Here is a 22,035-nt window from a genome sequence, read left to right as displayed (position 1 = left end):
GATACCTGGGCTTTCTGCACAGTGCATCTCATTTTGGTACTCTATATAGAGAACCAGCTTCCTACAAGTGGTACTTACATTAACCTCAGAAGGTTGACCTGCTCAGTCGACCTCTCAGTATTCAAACCTGTAACCGTGTGTATTTGCTCACACAAAAATTAAATTCACAAAGGTCTGCCAGAAGTATTCTTAGAATTCCTGAAAGTTGGAATCTGCACCAATGCAAGGACATATAGCTGATGGGGTGCACTTCTGACTCCCCCACTTTTCTTTAAGGATTGGGCCCCAACTTATTTTCATGTTGGCCATAATGATTTCACACTGATTTTCCCTCATAGTTTTTTAAATATTGACATGAATCAAGCACATTTTACTTAAAGATGCCTCAGAGAAATGATATCTAACGTTGCACAACAGTTTTCCAAAATGCTTTTTTGCAAGTTGCACATTTTTTGTGTAAGCTTTATTTTTTAAAGCAAAATAATACTAACCTTGCTTTTGGGATTCTGCATGTAATTAAGGGACTTTCTATAAGCATTATAAGTAGCCTCAGATTGTTAAGATTTGTGAAAATGTGTACACTCTTTTGTCCTGGAATCACTGTCAGTAATGCAAGCTGAATTCACTGCATTTTCTTGCAGTGCTTACCCGAATAGTAAAGGCTATGCATTAAGGAAACATAGAATACCATTTATACAGATAGAAAGGTTTTTTTGTGCCAGTCAAACCTTGCTTTAGTAGCAAACAGTGCTTTCACAGATCCCTACTGGAAAGCAGCAACCAAAGGGTTTGTGCTTGCGGGGGTTGCGCCTACTTGCACATCGGACAAAGTAAATGTGGAAACTTGTTTCCAATTGGCCTTAAACAATATGTCCAGGGTATCGGGCGATAGCAATTCCAAACCCCTGAAAATGTAAATGGTATGTTCTGCATACAAGACCTTCCCCCAGGCATTTTCACTCGATCTGGCCTCAACGCTGTTGATGTTGAGATGTTTTGGTGTCTTCTATCAAATGCTCGATTACATGTATGACTAGGTGCTCTGGTTGTCTGGTGCCACAAGATTGTTTTTCTTTGTGTAGCGCCCATAGAGCTTTCAAAACACGTCCAAACCATATGACAGGATAAACGTATGAGTTGGAGTCTGTCCCCTGGTGAATTTTGGTTTCCAAGGGAGATATCATAAGTCACCAAAAACAAAAACTCCTTAAGTGAAAATCAATTTGCAACATCTGAGCCCAACACTAAATGGCAGGAGTTTGCACAGCATGTGATTTACAGCAGCACATGCCACAAACTGACCTGTTTAGCAATTGAGGTTGGCAATTGGATTGCACCAGGTTCTACAAGCTAAAGAACAAACTAATCCAAAGGCTTTTTTTACTACCTTGGGTAATTCCAAACCTGTTACCAGTGCATACCCAGCTTGAGATTTATTAATTTGGAAGTTTTGACCCATGATCCGTTCTGATCAATGGCACTAAGTGCCTTAAAACTGCCGTCTGAAAAAGCAGCATTCTTGGTAGCAGTCAACGTTTCATATTGAGCTTCAGCTAGGGAACATTGACTAAAAAAAAGTGCTGGTACTGATGGCTAGAAAATTTGGAAGTGCCGGTACTCAGTACCGGGGAGTACCGGCCCATTTAAAGCACTGATCCTTTCCCTTGTAACCCTCGGGAAATCCCACAAATCAAAGGTTATTCCTGTGAGTCTGTCCGTCCGTGTCTTCCACTTGCATTGCTAGGCCTCTCGTGAGGGTCTCCAGGGTGTTTAATTTCTTCTGAAGGGTAGTGACTGTGTCCTCCACACCAGAGAACATTGCTTTGGTTTCTGTGATTCAATTGACTCTGTTGCGTAGATCTTGGTGTATAAGCATGACATTGGAGCATACTGCACCCATTTTGGTGTCAGGCATGTCTCTGGATTGTGTAACGGCTGCCATCATCGCAGTGTTATCTGGCATGACATTAGTCTAGCCTCCCGGTCCGCCACCTTTTCCTGTGAACCGGTCCATCATGCTCTGCCTAGCGGTAGCTCCTGGTGTTTTATCTCTTGTCACTGTAGGAGGTTTGGAGTCTAGTGAGACTGCTGCTGGATTTCCGCAGATGAGGGGGTCCCAGGCCCCGATGAGGATGTGCTGCTCTGTGGTATGGCATTCAGATTGATGGAGGGGAATGACCCCAAAATTTTCAGATGCTGCAGCAGGAGGATAGGAGGAAGCAGGTCACAGGGTCTGTGTGTCTCTATCTAGGGTGGAGGCCAGGGTGAAACCCCAACGCCCGCAGGCCGCACCAGGGCCTAGCCCAACTGCCTCCGTGAGCGGGTGCACCCCCACAGCCCCAGTTTGGTGACCCACCCAACAAATGAATGGATCTGGAACTGGCTTCTTCATTCGCCACTCTCAGGTCGCTACAACTGCGACTGCCGGGGCCTGGATCCAGGCCCTCTAGGTCCAGCCTCTCACCTTCCCCGCTGCTGGCACGGCCCGGGCCCACCGCCGGCATCCTAGTATCATGTACTCAGATGATACACAACCATATTTAAAGATCTTCTCAATAGAAGACATCAAATCCCTCAACTTAACGCTAGAAAAAACTCAGACCTGGCTGGCTGAAAACCATCTTAAACTAAATACCCTCAAAACCGAATTCCTCCTAATCGCCCTTCCCTCCCAAGCATCCATAATTCAAGACTGAAACACCTAACGGCACTCAACTGCCAACCTCTGATCATCGACTCAGCAAAATAGCTGGGAAGTCTAAATATCCAGAAACACATCAGTGCTGCAACAAAAGGAGCAAACTTCCAGATGAACACAACTAAAACCTTCCTGCCCGCAAAGGACTTCAATCTGGCAGTACAAGCACTAGCTATACCAAAAGTCGAATATGGGAGTGTCTCTCTTTGCAGTCTTCCCAGATCCTTGACGGCCCCCTTAAGAGCATCAATCAACGCCGCAGCTACACTTCCAAAAGAAATTCACACATCTCACCGGACCTCAGATCCCTTAATTGGCTACCTTTCTAAGCCAGAATTCAACTAAAAATCGCACGTATGACGCATAAAGCCATACATCACAGCACTCCGAGCTATCTAGCACATAAATTGGTGCCTTCATGTGGCAACAGATCCTCCAGAAGTGCTAGTATCCTCTTACTGAAACCACAGCAAGAAGAAAACTTACAACCGAGCCTTCTCGGGGATGGCGCCCTGGATCTGGAATGCAACTGCCCCCAGAAACTAGACTGAATCCCTCCACTGCATCCTTAAAAAAAGAAGTGAAATCTCCCCTCATGGGTAAATTCACATGAGCTATGTTTATAAGCGATTATACGATTCTTGATTGTACAGAACAATACGTTATTGACTATATACCTGTTTGTTTCCTATATTTACCCTGTGAAGCGCTCTGATACCTGCAAGGGTCTTGTTAGCGCTATATAAAACCTTTAAAATAAATAAATAAAATACATGTTTATTGTTCTTCAGCAAAGATCCCTCCGACTTTTTTCCCCACTGCAAATGTCTCTGAATTCCCTATCAAGCAGGAAGTCCTCTCCTTTGCTGCTCCGTTGCTAACCATTCTTTGAAAACCGAAAGAAGTCTTCACGTTCTAAATCTTTGTCAGTCAGTGGATTCTACTGATGGATTTTCTGCTGTATTGACGATTTCTACACCACTCCTATTTATTCATGATCATGCAGTTGTACTTTCAGTGTCTTTATGATGTGAAGAGCAAGGCAGCACTGGTGCATAATCATGATGCATTTGTAATGCACAGTGCTTTCAAGTTGGCTAAGACATATTGAGGAAAGTCTTTGCATTCATTCTGATCACTGCAGCAGTCATCACTGCTTGACACCCTCTCCACAATGTTTGGCCAATGAGTGGAATGATACTAAAGGGGAGAGATTGACAGTGTGTGCAACAGTATAGTGCCGGGGGTGGTTAACCGCTTTGTTCTTGCAGCAGATCTCGTTTATATGCTTTGATATAACCTTGTGTCCTGCCAATCAAAAAAATTGGCTGCTGTAGGAGTAGTTGCAGGACTTAGGGTCTAAAACTGCAGGGTTTATTCTGCAAGGAACTCTCTCATTTCTGCCTTTGACCAATTTGTTATGAAGAATAGTCCAGCTTCCTAATTAATGTTCATGTATAGCATACTTTATCCCTGTTGGTTACTGCCTCCTAAGTTCTTCCACACCTTGGTTTGACCCTGAGAATTTTAATTTGTACAAAAAGAGAAACTCCTACAATTGACTTCAGGAAGATTGTCAATTTCAGCACAGCTCATACTAACAACCATCTACAATTCCTGTCTGTCAACTGGCGTGAGGCTATCAGAATAGTCTGCAGTGTGCTTTCAATTTCTAAGTTAAAATGAAAAAACCTTCTAAACCTGTAAGTCCCTTTCTCTGCTCTTAGGCAAAAGTACAGATGCTGGACAATCTGCTTGATATTGAAGTGGCTTACAGTCTTCTCCGAAGCGGGACGGATGAAGGTGGTAAAGATCCCATTGATGTGAAGTATGAGAAAATTAAAACAGACATGAAGGTATGTGTATCACGTTTGGTATCTGTTTGTATAACTGATTCATGCTGTATTCCTTGCATAAAGAGCTGAATGTGTAAGTAAACATGGTCAAGAAGGTTGTTGTGTAAAGGGAAAAGCAGAACTGGTTATGATATAATGCCATAGCAAGTGTCTGAACATATTTTAGTTATCGAGACAATGGAATACCAGACCACCTCAAGTATCCAAAAGGATTTGTCCCCTCAAAGCTTCATCAAAGTGTGTATGTTTCTTTGGACAGGAGAGTGTTTCACCCTATGCTTGATTCATGTTCCGCAATGAAAGGAGTTTCCCTTGGTTTACATGTATGTCAGTCAGTGTACACTCTTTGTGATTTGATAATGTATGCAGTGTGATGCTGGAGGGGCACTACTTGTGTGGCCTTGATTCTGGTGGGAGAATTTGACCAGGAAATTAGTCCTCACTGTTGTGGATTGTGTAATATGAGTGCCTCGTGGTGAATGTCTCAAGTGACTGTCCATCTGGCTTATAGGGTTCAGCAGCAGATCTAGGTCAGAGGGAGGCATTTTGCAAAATATTAGTAAAGATAGTGCATCCACCAAATGCATAGGCACAAGTTTCTTGGGTTGCTTGTCATTATCTAAACCTCATGATGGTACCAGTGTGCATCTTGCTGAGCCTTGACTCTCTGTCTGCATTTTTCATTTAGTATTTTTATCCAACTAATGGTTCATCTGTCTTCCTTTTTGTCAGGTTGTGGATCCCGATTCGAAGGAAGCCAGTATCATAAAACAATATGTTAAGAACACTCATGCTGCTACGCACAATGCCTATGACCTGGAAGTTGTAGATGTGAGTAAAAATTCCTCATTTAATTTAGAATTCATGTTAGAAAAAATGGCATTGTGATCCTTTGTTGCAGGGGTTATATCGGTCGTGTTGTCTACAGCGCTTTTCTCATCCTAATAATATGATGTATTTTTCTCTGTATGGATTTATTACTCGGAAGTGTTTTATTTTTATGTTTACTAGTGTTTACGGTTCTTTATATAAACGAACACCTTTTGTCCACCATACAGCAAAGTTATATTTACTTCTGTTGTTTTTATTTTTCCTCTTAAAAACAGATCTTTAAAATTGAGCGTGAGGGAGAACGGCAACGTTATAAACCATTCACAGAACTTCACAATCGCCAGCTCCTTTGGCACGGCTCCCGCACCACTAACTTTGCTGGCATCCTTTCTCAGGGTCTGAGGATCGCCCCACCGGAAGCTCCGGCGGTATGTATGAACTGCTCTTTAAGTAATGATTCGAAACGGGGCCACTGGAATTACGCGATTACGGCTGCTGCGTTTTTTGCATAATCATAGTGGTATGGCATTTGTCACATAACCCATCATCTGCTGCATAATCTGCAGATTTTATTTAAAAAAAAGTTTCTACCTTAAACGGTTCAAAAGTTACAAAAAAAATTAGCAAAACGTATGGCTGTGCAGTGGAAGGCCCTTTGCAAAGGTTGACTGGTCACTTTTCTGTTTATTGCTGTATTTGGGTATTAATCTGGTACTAATGAGGTTCAACCAATACCAAGAGTACTAACCAGTGTAAAAATGACAATATAATGAAGTAATAGCACAAAATGCGCTGCATTATGCTACATAATTTGGCTTTTCTTGACGCATAATTTATTCAGCCCTGCCACATGATTTGGCCCTCCCCTGCTGGATAATTCCATTGGCCCTTGTTCTAAAATAGTTCCTATTAAGTCAGGGTATTATAACTCCTGTGTTTGTTGCACTGTCCTTTGCATATTCTAAACAGATCATTTAAAGCGGGCCTCCCAGGCAGTTTATTATTTTTTTTTAAACTCTTTTTATTCAGAAAATAGGCTCTCGTGAAAATGACGTTATACATAGTAGGCAATGGCAGGAATACATGCATATAACAGACAGATACATATCAAGCAATATGAACATCACGGTTCTGCAGAAACAGCGCGAAAGGCATACAAAAGCCCTAGGACTGTAGTGAGGCAGTCTGGGTATCCCTCACTTCCCCTCTAAACCTCCTCCACGCCCCCCATATATTTTCCCATTTCCTAGGGCACCCCCTGCTCTTATAAATCACTCTTTCCGCCTTTTGGCACCAGTCCAGGTCATGTTCCCACTCCTCCACCGTCGGCAGAAGGTCGCTACCCCACAGGCGGGCTATGTTTCTCTTGACCACCATGCTTGCCAGCGCCAATCAGATCTTATCCCATTTCGGCCAAGTGACGTCATTCGTAACTCCTAAAATATGCCATTTAACCTCCAGTGGAACCTCCGCCCCAATCACCTCGGACATTATGGTAGCTAGGTTAGACCAGTATGCCCGGATCCTGGCGCAGTCCCATAGGATGTGGAAAAAGGAGCCCTCCTCCCCACAGCCACGCAGACAGAACCTGGAATCAGCATATCCAATACGATGTAGTGTTGTGCGGGGAGTGTAAGAGCGGTGCAGGATGCGCAGTTGGACCAATCTAAACCGTGCTCGGATTGCTACTTCTCTAGGGCTCTGTAACGCCTCCCGCCAGTCATCCTCCTCTAACAACCCAACATCAGATTCCCATTTTTCCCTGATCGGTTCCAGGGGATCAGGGATGTTGTTAATGAGCTTCTTGTAAGTGAGGGAGATGGCCTTATCTATCATCGGGTCCAGCAGCAGTCTGTCTTCCAGCGGGGCGTATTCTGGAAGCTGATCACCCCTCCGGATATGCTGCAGGACCGCGTGGCGGACTTGCTGATAATGTAGGAACTCCCCTCCCCCATCTGGAGTTCCTCCTGTAGAGTAGTGAACTCTAGCACATCTCCTCTTTTCCAGAGGTCTCCTAGCACGTCAATACCTATCAGGCTCCACCTGCCAAGGCCCTTCAGTTTCGTCACTTCGGGAAGATAGTCCCCGGCCCATAACGGCGTCTGAGCCGTGAGTTTCGCCTCCCAACCCAGCCGTTTTGACGCCTTCCTCCAAGCTCCAACCACTGAAGCCGTCTGGGGCAACGTGGGCAATCTACGTCTGCCCTTCCGATAGAGCGCGTCCAGATATGTACCACTCTCCAACACCATGCGCTCTACTCTGTAGGCTGGTTCTTCCATCGGGGCGAAGACCCACCCATTAACATTCACCAACTGAGCCGCCCAGTAGTAGAGTCGAATATCAGGGACAGCCAGCCCCCCCTCGTATACCCCCCTCTGGAGCTTCCTCAACGCGATTCTGGGGCAACCACCTCCCAAAGCAGTGTACGGATCTCCGAATCTATCACCCTGAAAGTTTTTTCCGGGTCTGGGAAGGGGGCACTCTGCAATACATATAGGAGGCGGGGAAGGGCCATCATTTTAAAGAGGACGGCTCGTCCCATCAGAGAAAGCGGGAGAGTCCTCCAGTGTGCCACGTCGCCATGCAGGCGTTTCAACTGAGTCTGAATATTCAAACGTGTGAACTCCGTCTCTGATGTCGTAATCCAGAAGCCCAAATATCGAAAGGTGTCTTTCCAGACCAGCTCTGCGCAGACCTCACCCAGATCCAGGGGAGGCCCTGACAGCCAATGCCCCAGAGATTTACCCCAGTTGATACGGTATCCAGCATGATCCCCGAACAATGGGAGGAGTAACATCAGGCGCGGAATTGAGATCACTGGCACCTGTACATAAAGTAACACGTCATCTGCGTATAACGAGATACGCTCCTCCCAACCGCCCCCTAAGTCAATGCCTCGCACTATGGGATCAGCTCTTACCAATGCCGCCAGCGGCTCAAGGGCAAGAGCAAATAGTGTCATGGAAAGTGGGCAACCCTGCCGCGCCCCTCGCCTCAGCTCAAACTCCCTGGAGAGAACGCCATTAACCCAGACCCTCGCCAGCGGTGTCGTGTATAGGAGTCTCACCCACGTTTGAAAGGTGTCTCCAAAGCCCATTTTGTTCAAGACCGCATAGATATAGTTCCATTCCATGCTGTCGAAAGCCATGCTGGCATCTAACGACAGGAGAGCCGCTGGCACCGCTGGGCGAGTGGACATTTACTGGAGTACCCCAAACAGCCGCCGTAGGTTGAGCCTGGTATTCCTGTGGGGCATGAAGCCCGACTGGTCCGGTGGATCAGGGATTGGACCGCTCCTAAGCGGGTGGCCAGAACTTTGCAGAGGACCTTAGTTTCAAAGTTAAGGAGGGAGATGGGCCTGTAGGAGCTACATAGGTCTTGTGGTTGCCCGATTTGTGGATCACGACTATTGTTGCCGACCGAAGATCTTTCGGGAGCACCCTGTCCTCCCTAGCAGTGTTAAACATATGCAGCATGTGAGGGGCCACCCGTCCCGATACACACAGGAACGCCTCCGCTGGGAACCCGGAGCTTTCCCTGCTTGTAAATCACTCATGGCCGCCTCTACCTCCTCCACTGTAATGTCCGAGTCTAAAAGGTCTCTGTCCTCTGGTGCTGAAACCGATAGGGGGACATCCCCCAGGAAGGCAGTGCACTCCCATTCCTGCTTCAGTGTGCGGTTGGTAGACGGATTCGTAATATTGTGCAAACACCTCGGCAATTTCCGCCCCGGTTTTCCCTCGTGGCCCCGTCAACCTGCTGAATACCCGGACCCAGTTACGATCCCTGTCCCTCTTCTCAAGCCAGGCTATCATCCTATTCGCTTTGTCCCCCAGATCATATACACGCCGTTGAGTTGCAAGAGCATGCGACCGAGCCTGGTCAGTCAACACATCCCTCAATTCCTTTTCTTTTAGGCGTATTATGTGGCTAATGTCCCTCTCCTGCTCTCGGGCCGCCTCCCTAGCACTCTCCAGGGCTTGAATCTCCGATTCTAAACCAACGACCTGGGCCTGTTTCTGCTTCCTCCTCTTCCCAGATTCTGCCTGCACAAAATCCCTTGCCACGGTCTTAAATGCCTCCCAAATGATACCAGGAGACCTGACCGAACCCACATTCTCATCAAAGTAGAGATCCACACGATCTCCGAACCGCTCCCGAAATTCCTGGTCCTTAAACAGAAAGGCATCCAATCTAGGAGGTGTGGACCAATCTTGCCTGGGACCCCTCATCTGTACTTCTACCAGGGAGTGGTCAGAGATACCTCTGGCTTTATGACAACTGCCGTGAAAGAGCCTTCCCACCCGCGTGAAGAGGTAGTCAATTCTGGACCCCGAGCCATGTGCTGCTGATGTGTGTAATGCCGGAGGTGGGGGTTGTGCGCCCTCCAGAGGTCCGCAAATCCTAGTGCTCTAACTTTTGATTTTTCCCCCAGGTGGCGTCCCAGCCCCCGATCAGCTGGGGACCCCGACCTGTCCACCTCCCGCACCATCACTTCTCCAGTATTTGGGGTGTCTTGCATAGATTCACATGCCTGAATCATTCCCCGTCGTCGGAGTGGGAGTCCCACGGTATATAAGCAATAATATGCCTGTAATAACCAAAAACCTTGGTAATAACCAACCAGGAAGTAAAGTAGCCCTAGCTATAGGAGCAAAAGTTCCCACACTCATGACTATCCTAGTCATTTTGTATAGACCAAACTGCAGCCAATCAGGCGACAGCACCCACCAGAATGTTCTCCCCAGAGGCTCAGGCTCTCAGATTTTCTACCGCACGTCGTGTGAAGGGAGTCTCCCTGAGCTCTGCTCAGTTTCTTCTTACTTTGGTTGGTTTTTTAACCTTCAAAGGATGTCTACTTCTAAATCCCTCTTTAGGGCTTGTGATTCCTGTGGAAAGCTAAGGCTGTTCAAGGAGGATCCTCACAAAAAATGCATATACTGTCTGTATCCGGATCATGAGGCGAAGGAATGTAAAATCTGCAGAACTTTCCCTCAAAAGACTCTCAGGGACAGAGAAGGTCGTCTTCTCCTGTGGCTTCAGAGGATAAAAGACAAGGATAACCCTGTTTCAGAGGTAGGGAGCATTGCCTCGGGGTCTTCTGTTTTCTCAAGGAAGAGGAAAACTGAGGTTGAGGTGGCTTCTCCCAGGGCGAAAGTGTTGAAGAAGGCCCAATCCTCTCAGGATTCTGGCTTGCCTACTACTTCCAAGAAGGTGTCTCCACCTGTGAAATCTGCGCCCTCAGGGAAGACTGGGAAATCTAGTTTCCAAAGCAGCTACTCAAAAAATTTCACCTCAGATTACACCTCTAGCCATAGCAGAGTCAAGTACAGCCGCATCGTTGCCATCTCTTCATGTGGCCACTTCTTCCACTTCAACAGTGACTTTTTCTCACCAAGATCAGCTATGGTGATGTCTTCAGCCTCCTCACCGTCGACGTTGGTTCAGGTACGAATTAGACCCATCCCGTCGACGAAGATAGTTCCATCGATCGGGAATCCTGAAGGTACCGTCGACGAGTTCTTCGTCGTCGAGTCAGCCGTCGACGAAGAAGGCCTTACCGTTGACATCCTCGTCGACTAAGTTTCCGTCGACGACGTCCACGTCGACGAAGTTACCGTCGACGACACCCTCGTCGACGAAGTTACCGTCGACGAAGAAAATGATCCCGTTGACGAAATCCTCGTCGACGAAGCAGACACTTCCGTCGACGAAGAAGAACACAACCCCGTCGACGAGTTCACCGTCGACGAAGCCGCTACTGTCGACGGCCGCTACTGTCGACGACGGATCTGGCGACACAGGGGGAATCAGGCTTGTCATCAACACCGGTGGCTCCGTCGACGCCTCCACTGTCAACCTGTACGGCAATGCAAGTGTGGTCAGCTAAAACATCCACTATTCCTTTGCCATCACCGGCTACCACTGCTTCGCTTCTACAGAAGCGTGGTTCATCCTCCACAGCTTTGTCTCCTTTAAAGCTGCCAGATAAATTATTGGATTCTGAAGAAGAGGAATCCTATGAGGACGACACTTTCTGTGCGGCCAGGAGCCCTTCTGACTTGCTCATAAAGGTTCAAGATCTGGATCAGGAGGAGGAAGAATTTTTTCAGGAACACTCTGGGCAGGAGACTGGGTCTGCGCCTAACATGCAAATGCCTATGGATTTATTCCAGAATCTCCAATATATGTTGAGCGATTATTATTGCAGGTTTCCGCCTTCAGAATCGGGTGATTCTCATGTCTCTACGCCTAGGCCAAGAACATCTACGGCAACTTTACAACCGCAAGAATCAGTTTCTCAAATGACAACTGAGGAATCACGACCCACAGTACCTTCTTCACCAATACCATCTCATCAAGCAGGGGGTGAAAATTCTTCGGAAGACGAACGAGAAGACGGGGAATTGGACGACAAGTCCGTATCGTCGGAGTGGGACGACTATCAGGCACAAACCCCCTCTCCAGCGGGCCCGCCTATGGCGGATTCTCCGCCGGTGGACATTGCCAGTTTTCACAAGATTATGGAAAGAGCTACGAAAAGGTTCCTCATCACAATGGAAGCTAAACAAGACGAATGCTTCCTATATGATTTTAAGGATTTGCCGCAGAGACAGAGTTGGTCTATTCCAATCATTGACTTTATATGGAAGGAAGGTCTGAAAATAATGGCTACACCAAATTCTCTACCCGCAGTACTACCTCGGGTAGATAAGAAGTATAGAGCACCTACTACGTCACCGGCATGCCTTATTGGTCAGGCTAAGACGGATTCAGTAGTTACACAGGCAGCTCAAAGAAGAGCCAAGAATCCATCTGCACAGGTCTCTGCTCCCCCTGATAAAGACGGTAGACGTCTTGACTCGATAGGGAAGAAGGTGTCAACTATTGCGGCAACCACGGTCTGAGCCGCAAATTCACTTGCAATACTTGGGAGGTATGACAGGCAGATGTGGTCTGACATATCGCCTTTCATCGAAAAACTTACAGAGCCAGATAGAGCTGAAGCAAGAAAGATCCTACTAGAGGGAGAGAGCGTTTCATCTGAAATAATTGATGCTGCTGTGGACGTGGCAGCAACAGGCTTCAGACAGCTGGCGGGGGCAGCTGTTCTCCGGAGGCAAGGCTGGTTAAAAGCTACATCCTTTCGTCTAGAGGTCCAGACCAAGATCATGGACATGGCCTATGATGGGGAGTTCCTTTCTGGACAACATGTTGACGAGGCTTTGCAAGCCATAAAGAAAGATACAGAGACGGCACGGTCGCTGGGCTCTCTACAATTTCGAAAGTCTTCCTTTCGTGGCGCAAGAGGAAGAGGCAATTTCTCTAACAGAGGAGGTTATTCACAGCAACGCTCCTACAGTAACACCCAAGGAAATCAAAGATACCAGCCATACCGTCAACAAACATATGGCCAAAGGAGAAATAATTACTCTCAATCAAGAGGAAAACCCTCTTATCGAGGAAGAGACAACAACAAGAGCAAGTGAGACACACATCCTGCCACCACTTTGTCCCAGCCTGAAGCAAATTGGAGGAAGAATATCCCGATACTATTTAAATTGGTCCAAGATTACCACGGACAGATGGGTCCTGGACGTGGTTTTCAGGGGTCACATTCTCGAATTCGTCAAAGCCCCTCCAAATTCTCCCCCAAAAGGACCACCTCCAGCTCATCTCAAAGAGCTGTTTTCCCAAATACACTCAATGATTCAGAAAGAAGCAATAGAAAAGGTACCTCAACATCAGAGGAGAACAGGATTTTATTCAAGATTTTTCCTGATCCGCAAGAAGTCGGGGGAATGACGCCCCATCCTCGACCTGCGTGCCCTCAACAAGTACCTAAAAAAATTATCTTTCAGAATCCTCCAGTTTTCTCTCAGTAGAGGATCACATGGCAACACTCGACCTTCAGGACGCATACTTCCATGTGCCCATTTTTCCCAGACACCGGAAGTTCTTACGGTTCAGAGTGGCTGGCAGGGACTTCCAGTTCAAAGTACTCCCCTTTGGACTACGTTCAGCCCCCAGAGTTTTCACAAAAATGTTGGCCCCCGGTGGCCGCACACCTGAGATTAGGAGGAGTTCAAATGTATCCCTATTTGGACGACTGCCTTATCAAGGCCAGTTCCATCGACTTGGCAAAAACTCACGTTCAAAGATGTCTATCACTATTCCAGAGCCTGGGTTTTTCGGTGAATTTCAAAAAGTCTCACCTGACTCCATCGCAAAGGAAGTCCTTCTTGGGAGCCACGCTGGACACAAGACTCGCCCAAGTGTTTATATCAAAAGAAAGGCAGGTGAAGATTCGCAAGATGGCCTCAGCACTACTAACAAGAAAGTGTGTTTCTGTTTGCAAGTTCAAGTCTTTCCTCGGGATGATCTCATCCTGTATTCTCTCACCCCCAACTGTCGCCTGCGAATGAGACCCTTACAGGAGGAACTCAGTCGTCAGTGGGTGCAAATAACAGGCTCATTCGAGGACGTCATCAAAATAACCCCTCGGATGAGAAACTCCATCCAGTGGTGGGGGCAAGGAAGAAACTTGCAGGTGGGATGTACATTCCAGGCAGAAGGACCCAGATTCATCGTGACCACAGATGCTTCTCTGGAGGGCTGTGGCGCCCATCTCCAAGGGATGACAGTCAGTGGCAAATGGAACATGCAGCAGAAAAAATGGCACATAAATCTGCTGGAATTAAGAGTCATTTTCTCGCCATGAAATCCTTTCAGGCGATCTTGGAGGGCTCTACGGTGTTGATACGATCGGACAACACAACCAGCATGCATTACCTGAACAAGCAGGGAGGCACAAGATCGGCCCGGTTATCCCATCATGCGCAGGAAATTTGGGATTGGGCCTTGGATCACAACATCAATCTGTCGGCGGTCCATGTCCCAGGGGTTGCCAATGTCTTAGCGGACTCACTCAGCAGGTCCTCCGGAAGCAATCACGAATGGGAGCTACATCAACCATCCCTGGATCAGATATTCCGAGAGTGGGGTCATCCCGACCTGGATTTGTTCGCAACAGATCAGAACCGGAAATGCCAACGCTTTGCAAGCTGGATTCCCCACAAAGACTCGTGCGGGGATGCCCTTTCGATGAATTGGTGTCGAATATTTGCATACGCTTTTCCGCCAATTCCGTTAATTCCCAAGATCATCAGGAAGATGAAGAGTCAACCATGTCGCCTAATCCTAATTGCTCCAAGGTGGCCCCGGCAATATTGGTTCACTCGGAGTGCAAGCCAATACAACTGCCTCGAATACCGAATCTTCTGACAATTCAGAGGGGCAAGGTGTACCATCCGGATCCGGTTTCTCTGAAATTATCAGCTTGGCTCCTCGGCACAATGAATTCGCCCACATTCCTCATGATTGTCAAGAGGTTCTAGCTAACGCCAGAGCACCATCAACGATTAAGACCTACAAGCTCAAGTGGAAGCGTTTCTGTGCCTGGTGCCAGACTGTTGATCTGCATCCCATTCATGCTAGACCAGAACAAATATTGCCTTTCTTCCTGCAGCTGGCTAGATCGGGTTTGGCGCATTCAACCCTGAAGGTGTTTCTAGCAGCCATTTCCCGATTCCGTCAGGACGGATCGAACTCTCTGTTTTCTTCAAGAATAATCCAACAATTTTTCAAGGGTCTATTTCGTATGTTTCCTCCGATTCGACGACCACCTTCTGTTTGGCATTTAAATGTGGTGCTAGCCCAGCTCATGCATCACCCCTTTGAACCGATCCATAAGGTTGACCTTAAGTTTATTACTTGGAAAGTCTCCTTGTTATTGGCTTTAACCTCTACCAGAAGGGTCAGTGACATTCAAGCATTCACGTCTAAACCGCCTTTTTTACAATTTACCTCTGATTCGGTGGTGCTGCGGACCAATCCAAGGTACATGCCCAAGGTCCCTTCGGACTTTCATTTAAATGAGCCGGTAATCCTCAAGACATTTTTTCCAAATCCACAATCACCGGCTGAACGAGCTTTACACTCCTTGGACATCAGGAGATGTCTCAAGTTTTATCTTTCAAGAACAGCAGCTGTGCGCAAGACAGATCAGTTGTTTGTGGCCTATGGCAGACTGCGCCAAGGCTGTGCAGTATCCAAACAGACTATCGCCAGATGGGTCTCGTCAACAATTGGACTCTGTCATCAACAGGCAGGAAGACCCTTACAGGCCTTACCTAGAGCGCATTCTACAAGGGCAGTTTCCTCTTCCACTGCTCTGTTTGCTGGTGTGCCTCTTCTGCCAATCTGCAGAGCTGCAACGTGGTCCAACAGACACACTTTTACGAGGCACTACTGTCTGGACTCAGCAAGTGATGCAGATGCTTCGCAATCTTTTCCAATAAGGTGAGCCTCTGTTCTCCCACCTCCTCTATGCTCTTTTTTAGACGCTTTACAATGTCTTTTGCATTTTATCATTATGCATGTATACTATGTCACAATTAGCGTCTAGGAGCATTATGTTATGGGTACTGCTATCTATTCTGATTCAGGCATGTGAATCTATGAAAGACACCCCAATTACTGGAGAAGAACAATAGTTACTTACCTGTAATCTGTGGTTCTCCAGTATTGGTGTCTTTCATAGATTCACATGCAACCCGCCCACCTCCCCTCAGAGGCTCCCTGAGGCAATTATGTTGGTTTCACTCCTATGCGAGGAAATCTGGGAGCCCGAGCCTCTAGGGAGAACATTCTGGTGGGTGCTGTCGCCTGATTGGCTGCAGTTTGGTCTATACAAAATGACTAGGATAGTCATGAGTGTGGGAGCTTTTGCTCCTATTGCTAGGACTACTTTACTTCCTGGTTGGTTATTACCAAGGTTTTTGGTTATTACAGGCATATTATTGCTTTTTTATATACAGTGGGACTCCCACTCCGACAACGGGGAATGATTCAGGCATGTGACACCAATACTGGAGAACTACAGATTACAGGTAAGTAACTATTGTTCATCATTCATGTCCCATCCCAATAGCAGGACTCCCTCTGGCAATTCCAGGAGCAGTTTTCCTAAGTCAGGAAGTGTGGTGCCATGCAGCCTGGGCGGGATGTATACAGAGCAGAGGTTGACTATGGTGCCCTCCCACCGCCCGGAGATAGCAACATAGCACCCCAAAGGGTCAAGCCACCTGCGATCAATCACTAGGGCCAGCGAGTTTTTCAAAAGGATCCCAACCCCTCTGAAGCCCGTGGTAAAGCCCGCGTGTGCCTGCAGTGTGTACCCAAACCTATTGAGTGCCTGGTAGTGGTTACCCACCAGATGTGTCTCCTGGAGGAAGACTATGTCCGGAGCGTGTCTGCGAAGGTACTGAAGGACCATGGTGCATTTTATTTTGTTCTGCAGTCCATTGACGCTCCATGAAGGAATGTTAACCTTCTGTGTCACCGATGTATGTGCCATAGTGTATGAATATAAAACAGCAGGATTGCATCCGCCCTTCCCTACTACCGCCCGCCACCCCCATGACTGTTAGCCAAACCCCTAGAGCCCCTCGCGCACAAGTCTGCAAAAAGCAAAGCATAAAGATTACACACTCAACTGCCTCCCCAACTCCCCTTCCCCCCCCCACCTCCCTCCCCCTGCTACCCTTTCTCTCAAGTCAACGTGACCCAATGTACCCCAACCAGCAGAGCGTCTGTCGCCCATAAAACCCAGGCAGTTTTCTAAGCATTTTATTCACCAGCTCCTCCTCTGATAAATTTCAGCGGACAGTATTCCAAAGAAGAAAAAACAGAAGTGAGAAAGGAAAAATAATCCTAGTGGGTGCTTGTTTTTAGGATGACTGTGCTTTGGTTTGGAACCTTTACAGACCAAAAATTGTGACTGTATTGAAAATAAGTAATTTGTTAAAATTGGAGCATGTAGGAAATTGACCCTTTTTGTCATGGTCACTCCCACTTTTTGAGACTGGTACAGATTTTTTCGACTGATGTGCACTGGGTCCCTGCTAACCAGGCCCCAGTGCCCTTTCCCTAAAACAAGGTAAAATGTTCTAATTTTAATCCAGTTGGCACAAACTTTGGCACCCCTGTAAGTCCCTAGTAAGTGGTACCCTGGTACCTAGGTCATGGGTAACAAAGAGTGTCTATGCATTATATTGCATGTGAGGGCATAACGGCATGAGCAGATATGCTCCTGTGCCATGTAGTCCAAGACTAGATGGTACAAGTGAACAGGGAAGACATCAAGGCTGTAGGGCGTCGTGTGCAGGGATGTCTTTTGGCATCGGATCTTCTTAACATCTCCGGTCACGGTTAGGGGGACCCTTCAGGTTGCGGCTGCAGGTGTTGGCTTGAAGCACTAGGTAGGTCAGGGATCACCAGATCGCATGTCAGGATCGCTGGGGAGACCTCTTCGTGGTGTTGGGCCACTCGAACATGGCCCATGGGCGGCGGTTGCAGAGTGGTGCAAAATCGCAGAGCCACCTGGATCCAGATTCTGTGGGTCTTTGCCTGAGCAAATCAGGTGCTAGTGGAGTGGTGTGGCTCACTGGTTAGAGGCGGCAGACCCAGAAGCAGAGGACGGCCCGGGACCAGGGTTCAATTCCCAATGCGGCAGGGTCGTGGACCAGGGTCAGCGGACTCGATAATTCTCGCTTCGGTGCCCACTCTAACCAGGGATCACACTCGGCAACTCTGGGCATTAGCTTGCCTCATCTCCACAACGGCCCCCCACATACACCGGGGATGCCTGGTTTCACCTTGGAGATACCCAGCAGGGATCATCTCACAGGGAAAGCCAGGGCGGGTTCCCCAGTGGTCCACAGCGCTGGGACGCCCCATTGCTGGGGTAGCCATGCGCTTTACAAGACAACCTAACATAACATAACATATGTGAGACAGATTCTTTAAGATGGTTGTAGGGCAGCTCATCCGGGCTCTGGGGGGCTGCTAGACACTCCGAATGGTCGCTGTAGGCAGGTTGGATTTGTGGCAGGCCGGTAGGGTTGGGGTCAAAGCAGTTGGTTTCCTCTTCTTCCAGGGTCAGCATGGTTCTTCGGTCCTTTTCTTTCTTCCTCGAATCTGAGGAGGCAAGGTTCAGGGTTGCCCCTAAATATTACATTTAGGGTCGTTTACAGGGGTGCGCAGGTCAGGACCAATGTGTCCCTTCATTGGGGTGGATAAACCCCTTATTATGCCACCCTCCAGTGGGAGGGGGCATGAGCCTCTCCCTAATTGGCTGGGTGCCCTCATCTTCAAGATGGAGCGGACTGAGATGTGTGCTTCACCTCTCCTCCCCCACCTGAGGGGTGTGGTTGGCAAAGGTGGGCACACCTCTCCTCCTAACTTGGTTTTCCTATCGATGCCCCTGCCCAAAGTGGGCGTCAGAACTGGTGGGAGCCAGTTGCTGGGGGCAGCAAAAGGCATGTACAGCTTACAAAGGTGGCAGGCCTTTGAAGCTTCCGCTTCGTGGACCCAGCCCATCCTGGGGGAGGAGGCATGACACCTCTGCCCAGGAGGGGCTTTCTTTCTGGACCCATAGAGCGGAGGCTCTCTAAACCTGTCTTGTGGTGGCAAATGGCGGGCAGCCATTCAGGAACCACACCAGGGCTTGTCGTTTTTCTGGGTCATCTCTAAGATGCCCTCCGAGTGTGGCATTAATGTGCTGAGAAGTTTCCTACCAAACTTCCTAGGTTTTAGTAAAGCCTTTATGGAGCTGTGGCGTTCATAATGGACAACTGCCAGACCATATACTCTATGGCTTTACTGCACTTACAATGTCTAAGAATGGACTTAGACACTGTAGGTGTACAGTGCTCATGCAACTGTACCCTCACCTGGGGGCTAGTGTGTTCGAGGCATGTGGGCTGCTAAATTCATATCTATAGCATAGATCGCCGCCTAGTGTTGGGTCCGGATGATTGCACATTGTTGTCCTGGAAGAGTCTTCGAAGTATCACAAGATAGGTGGCTCCTCCCCTGGACTACAGTGCGCATGGGCATCAACTCCATCCCCAGATTGTTTTTTTCCGCCATTGGGTTCGGATGTGATTTCGACGTCTCCTGTTCGGAATCGATAAAAAACTCTCTTTTCAAGGCCAAAAGGCCTTCGCTTATCCCGTCGGTATTGTTCGGTCTCGTGAACTCTCCAACTCGTCGAGTCGGAGCGCTGAGGAGTCGGGTGACTCTTCGGTCATCGAGGCACTGTGAACGCAGCAAGACTTGGACGGCATGGAACGAAGTCCATTCAAGAAGTGCCCCGTGTGTGGCTCGAAGTACCCACACATCGACGTACACCCTGTGTGTAATAAATGCCTGTCGCCGGACCATAACGAGACCAACTGTATGGCCTGTTCCAAATTCAGGTCAAAGAAGACTCTCAAGCTTCGGCACGTGGCGCGCCTCCAAGCACAGCGGTCGGCCCCGGACGACATCTTCGAAGACCCCGAAGCAGAAGTACAAGTACTTCAACTACAAGTTTCACCTTCATCGGCGGAGGTCCAGCCCGAATCCGAGGCAGATGTCGTGGCTCTAGACCTGGCAGAAAACGTCGAGGAGGTAGGGGACTGCGAAGAAGTATATGGGGCTGTGGAAGATAGCTCGGAGGATGAGCTATGCCCCGTTCGTACTCTGACAATGGCCCAGGTCACGGGATCGCCACGCGGCCTTACCCACGACCTTCCACCTCGATCCACGGCCCCGCCTTCCGGCCCGGCTACGGACACCTCAGCGGAGCCGCCATTACAGAAATCGAAACTGAAACTCACACAATCGGTATCGACGAAGATGGCCGACACCTCAGGGGAGCCGCCATTAAAGAAATTGAAACCGAAACTCACAACATCGGTATCGACCAAAACAAAGATGGCCGACACGCCATCGACACCGACGACGCCTGCTCCGCCATCGACGCCGTCGTCTTCGGACACCTCAAAACCTTCTAAAGCTAGCGACCCAGCAAAGGTGTCGAAAGTGGCCAAGGAACCAAGCTCGAAGGGTGTGCTCGAGCGGGTGTCGAGCAAGGTGGCCGGGTCGAAGTCAAAGTTGGCGACGGGCACCGAGCAACAGTCTGGAGTCCCGAAGCAAAAGACAAAGGCAGTCGATCCGAAGAAGTCGGCGTCCGCGCCTGCGGTCGGTGACAGTAGCGCGATGGTCGAAGACACGTCTGCGCCTACGGCGGCCAAACAGCCATCAACGACGCTCGTCTCTTCACATGGAGGTGGACAGAGGTCGTCCCTCGGGTCGACGAAACCATCCTCTTCATTTACCAAGCAGATCTCGGATTCCCTCAAGCGGATACGGGACAAGGCGTCGGCGTTCTGAGCCGAGCACACCTTCAGCACCCCAACCGCTGGCCCCACCGAAGAAGACTTCGATGCCGATCATCTACACTCTACCGCCTAAGGTGGCGCCTAAGGCCTTTGCACCACGCTTGGTGACCAAGGACTCCACAGCTTCCGGCGCAAGTCTCGGTCCTCGACAACCTCTACTGGAGGAGCAGTCAGCGCGTTTTATCGACGCCGACACAGGGAAGCTCACGCTGTACAAGAGGAAAATTACTTCACAGCCTCTGGAGTCGTTTGTAATTCCTCTCAAACGGAAGAGGCCAGCACCAGATACTCCAGTGCTAGTTGAACAACTTCCTCCACAGCCTGGGAGAGGGGCGACACCTTCACCCACTTGCTCAGAAGGAGATGAAGGTGAACAAGATGAGGTGTATAACTTTCCTGCAAACACAGACACTGATGATCAGCAGGACTCCTGGATGGCCACTGGTGATCACGGAGACCAGCAGGTTCTCCAGGACACTCAGGTTTATGGTGTAAAAACCTCTCCCACAGAAGACTCTACGGCATTTAATGCTTTAATTGAGAGGGCAGCTACAAATCATAAAGTAGAGATGCATGCTGACCCTGTGGAGGATGACTTTTTATTTGACACTTTCTCTGCAGCGGAAAAAACTGTGAAAACTCTTCCTATGCTAAAGGGGGTCCTTAAACATGCCACGGACATTTTCAAGGAACCCACCAGGGCTCGCGTGGTGAACCCCAGGATACAGAAAAAATACAGGCCCGCACCTGGCGACCCAACCTACATCCGGGGCCAGTTGCCCTTAGACTCTTTGGTGGTCTCAAATGCCCGCAAGAGGGCAAACTCTCAAACAACGGGTGAAGCTCCTCCCCCAGATAAAAAGTCCAAAGTGCTAGAGGCATCGGGGAAAAGGGTGGCAGCTCAGGCAGCAAACATCTGGCGCATATCAAACACACAGGCTCTGCTGGCCAGATACGATAGGGCGCACTACGACACCCTGGAACAACTGCTGCAACACCTTCCAGACCAGTTTAAGGAGGGAGCTGAGATGCTTATACAGGAGGGCAAGCTCATCTCCAACGCTGCAATAAAATGTGCGCTCAACGTTGCGGACACAGCAGCGAGGGCGATAAACACTAGTGTTATGCTGAGGCGTCAAGCATGGCTCCGCATCTCAGGGTTCAAGCCAGAGATCCAGACAGCTATCCTTAACCAGCCTGTTAATCCAGACCGGTTATTTGGCCCAGAGGTGGACACCACCCTCGAGAAAATCAAGAAAGATACGGAGACGGCCAAATCCATGGGTGCTCTCCAGTCTCAGCAATTCCGTGGGAACACTTTTCGTCGCTCAGGCAATCGAGGTGTTACCAGAGGACACTT

At 48.6% G+C, this 22,035-nt stretch overlaps 1 protein-coding gene across 1 annotated transcript in view; it reads left to right on the top strand.

Annotated features, from left to right (window-relative positions):
* The window catches only part of PARP1 (poly(ADP-ribose) polymerase 1), a 468,102-nt gene that overhangs the window by 362,014 nt on the left and 84,053 nt on the right, over positions 1-22,035 (top strand). Inside the window, exons 17-19 of the mRNA XM_078647552.1 lie at positions 4,426-4,554; positions 5,287-5,385; positions 5,661-5,813. Of these exons, the coding sequence (XP_078503678.1) occupies positions 4,426-4,554; positions 5,287-5,385; positions 5,661-5,813 (381 nt within the window). The remainder of the gene's footprint in view (positions 1-4,425; positions 4,555-5,286; positions 5,386-5,660; positions 5,814-22,035) is intronic.

The sequence above is a fragment of the Lissotriton helveticus genome, chromosome 6 (genome assembly GCF_964261635.1).
Source record: "Lissotriton helveticus chromosome 6, aLisHel1.1, whole genome shotgun sequence".
NCBI classification, from domain to species: domain Eukaryota; kingdom Metazoa; phylum Chordata; class Amphibia; order Caudata; family Salamandridae; genus Lissotriton; species Lissotriton helveticus.
Note: the sequence above shows the minus strand (reverse complement) of the source record. Positions and strands in the feature narration are given on the sequence as shown.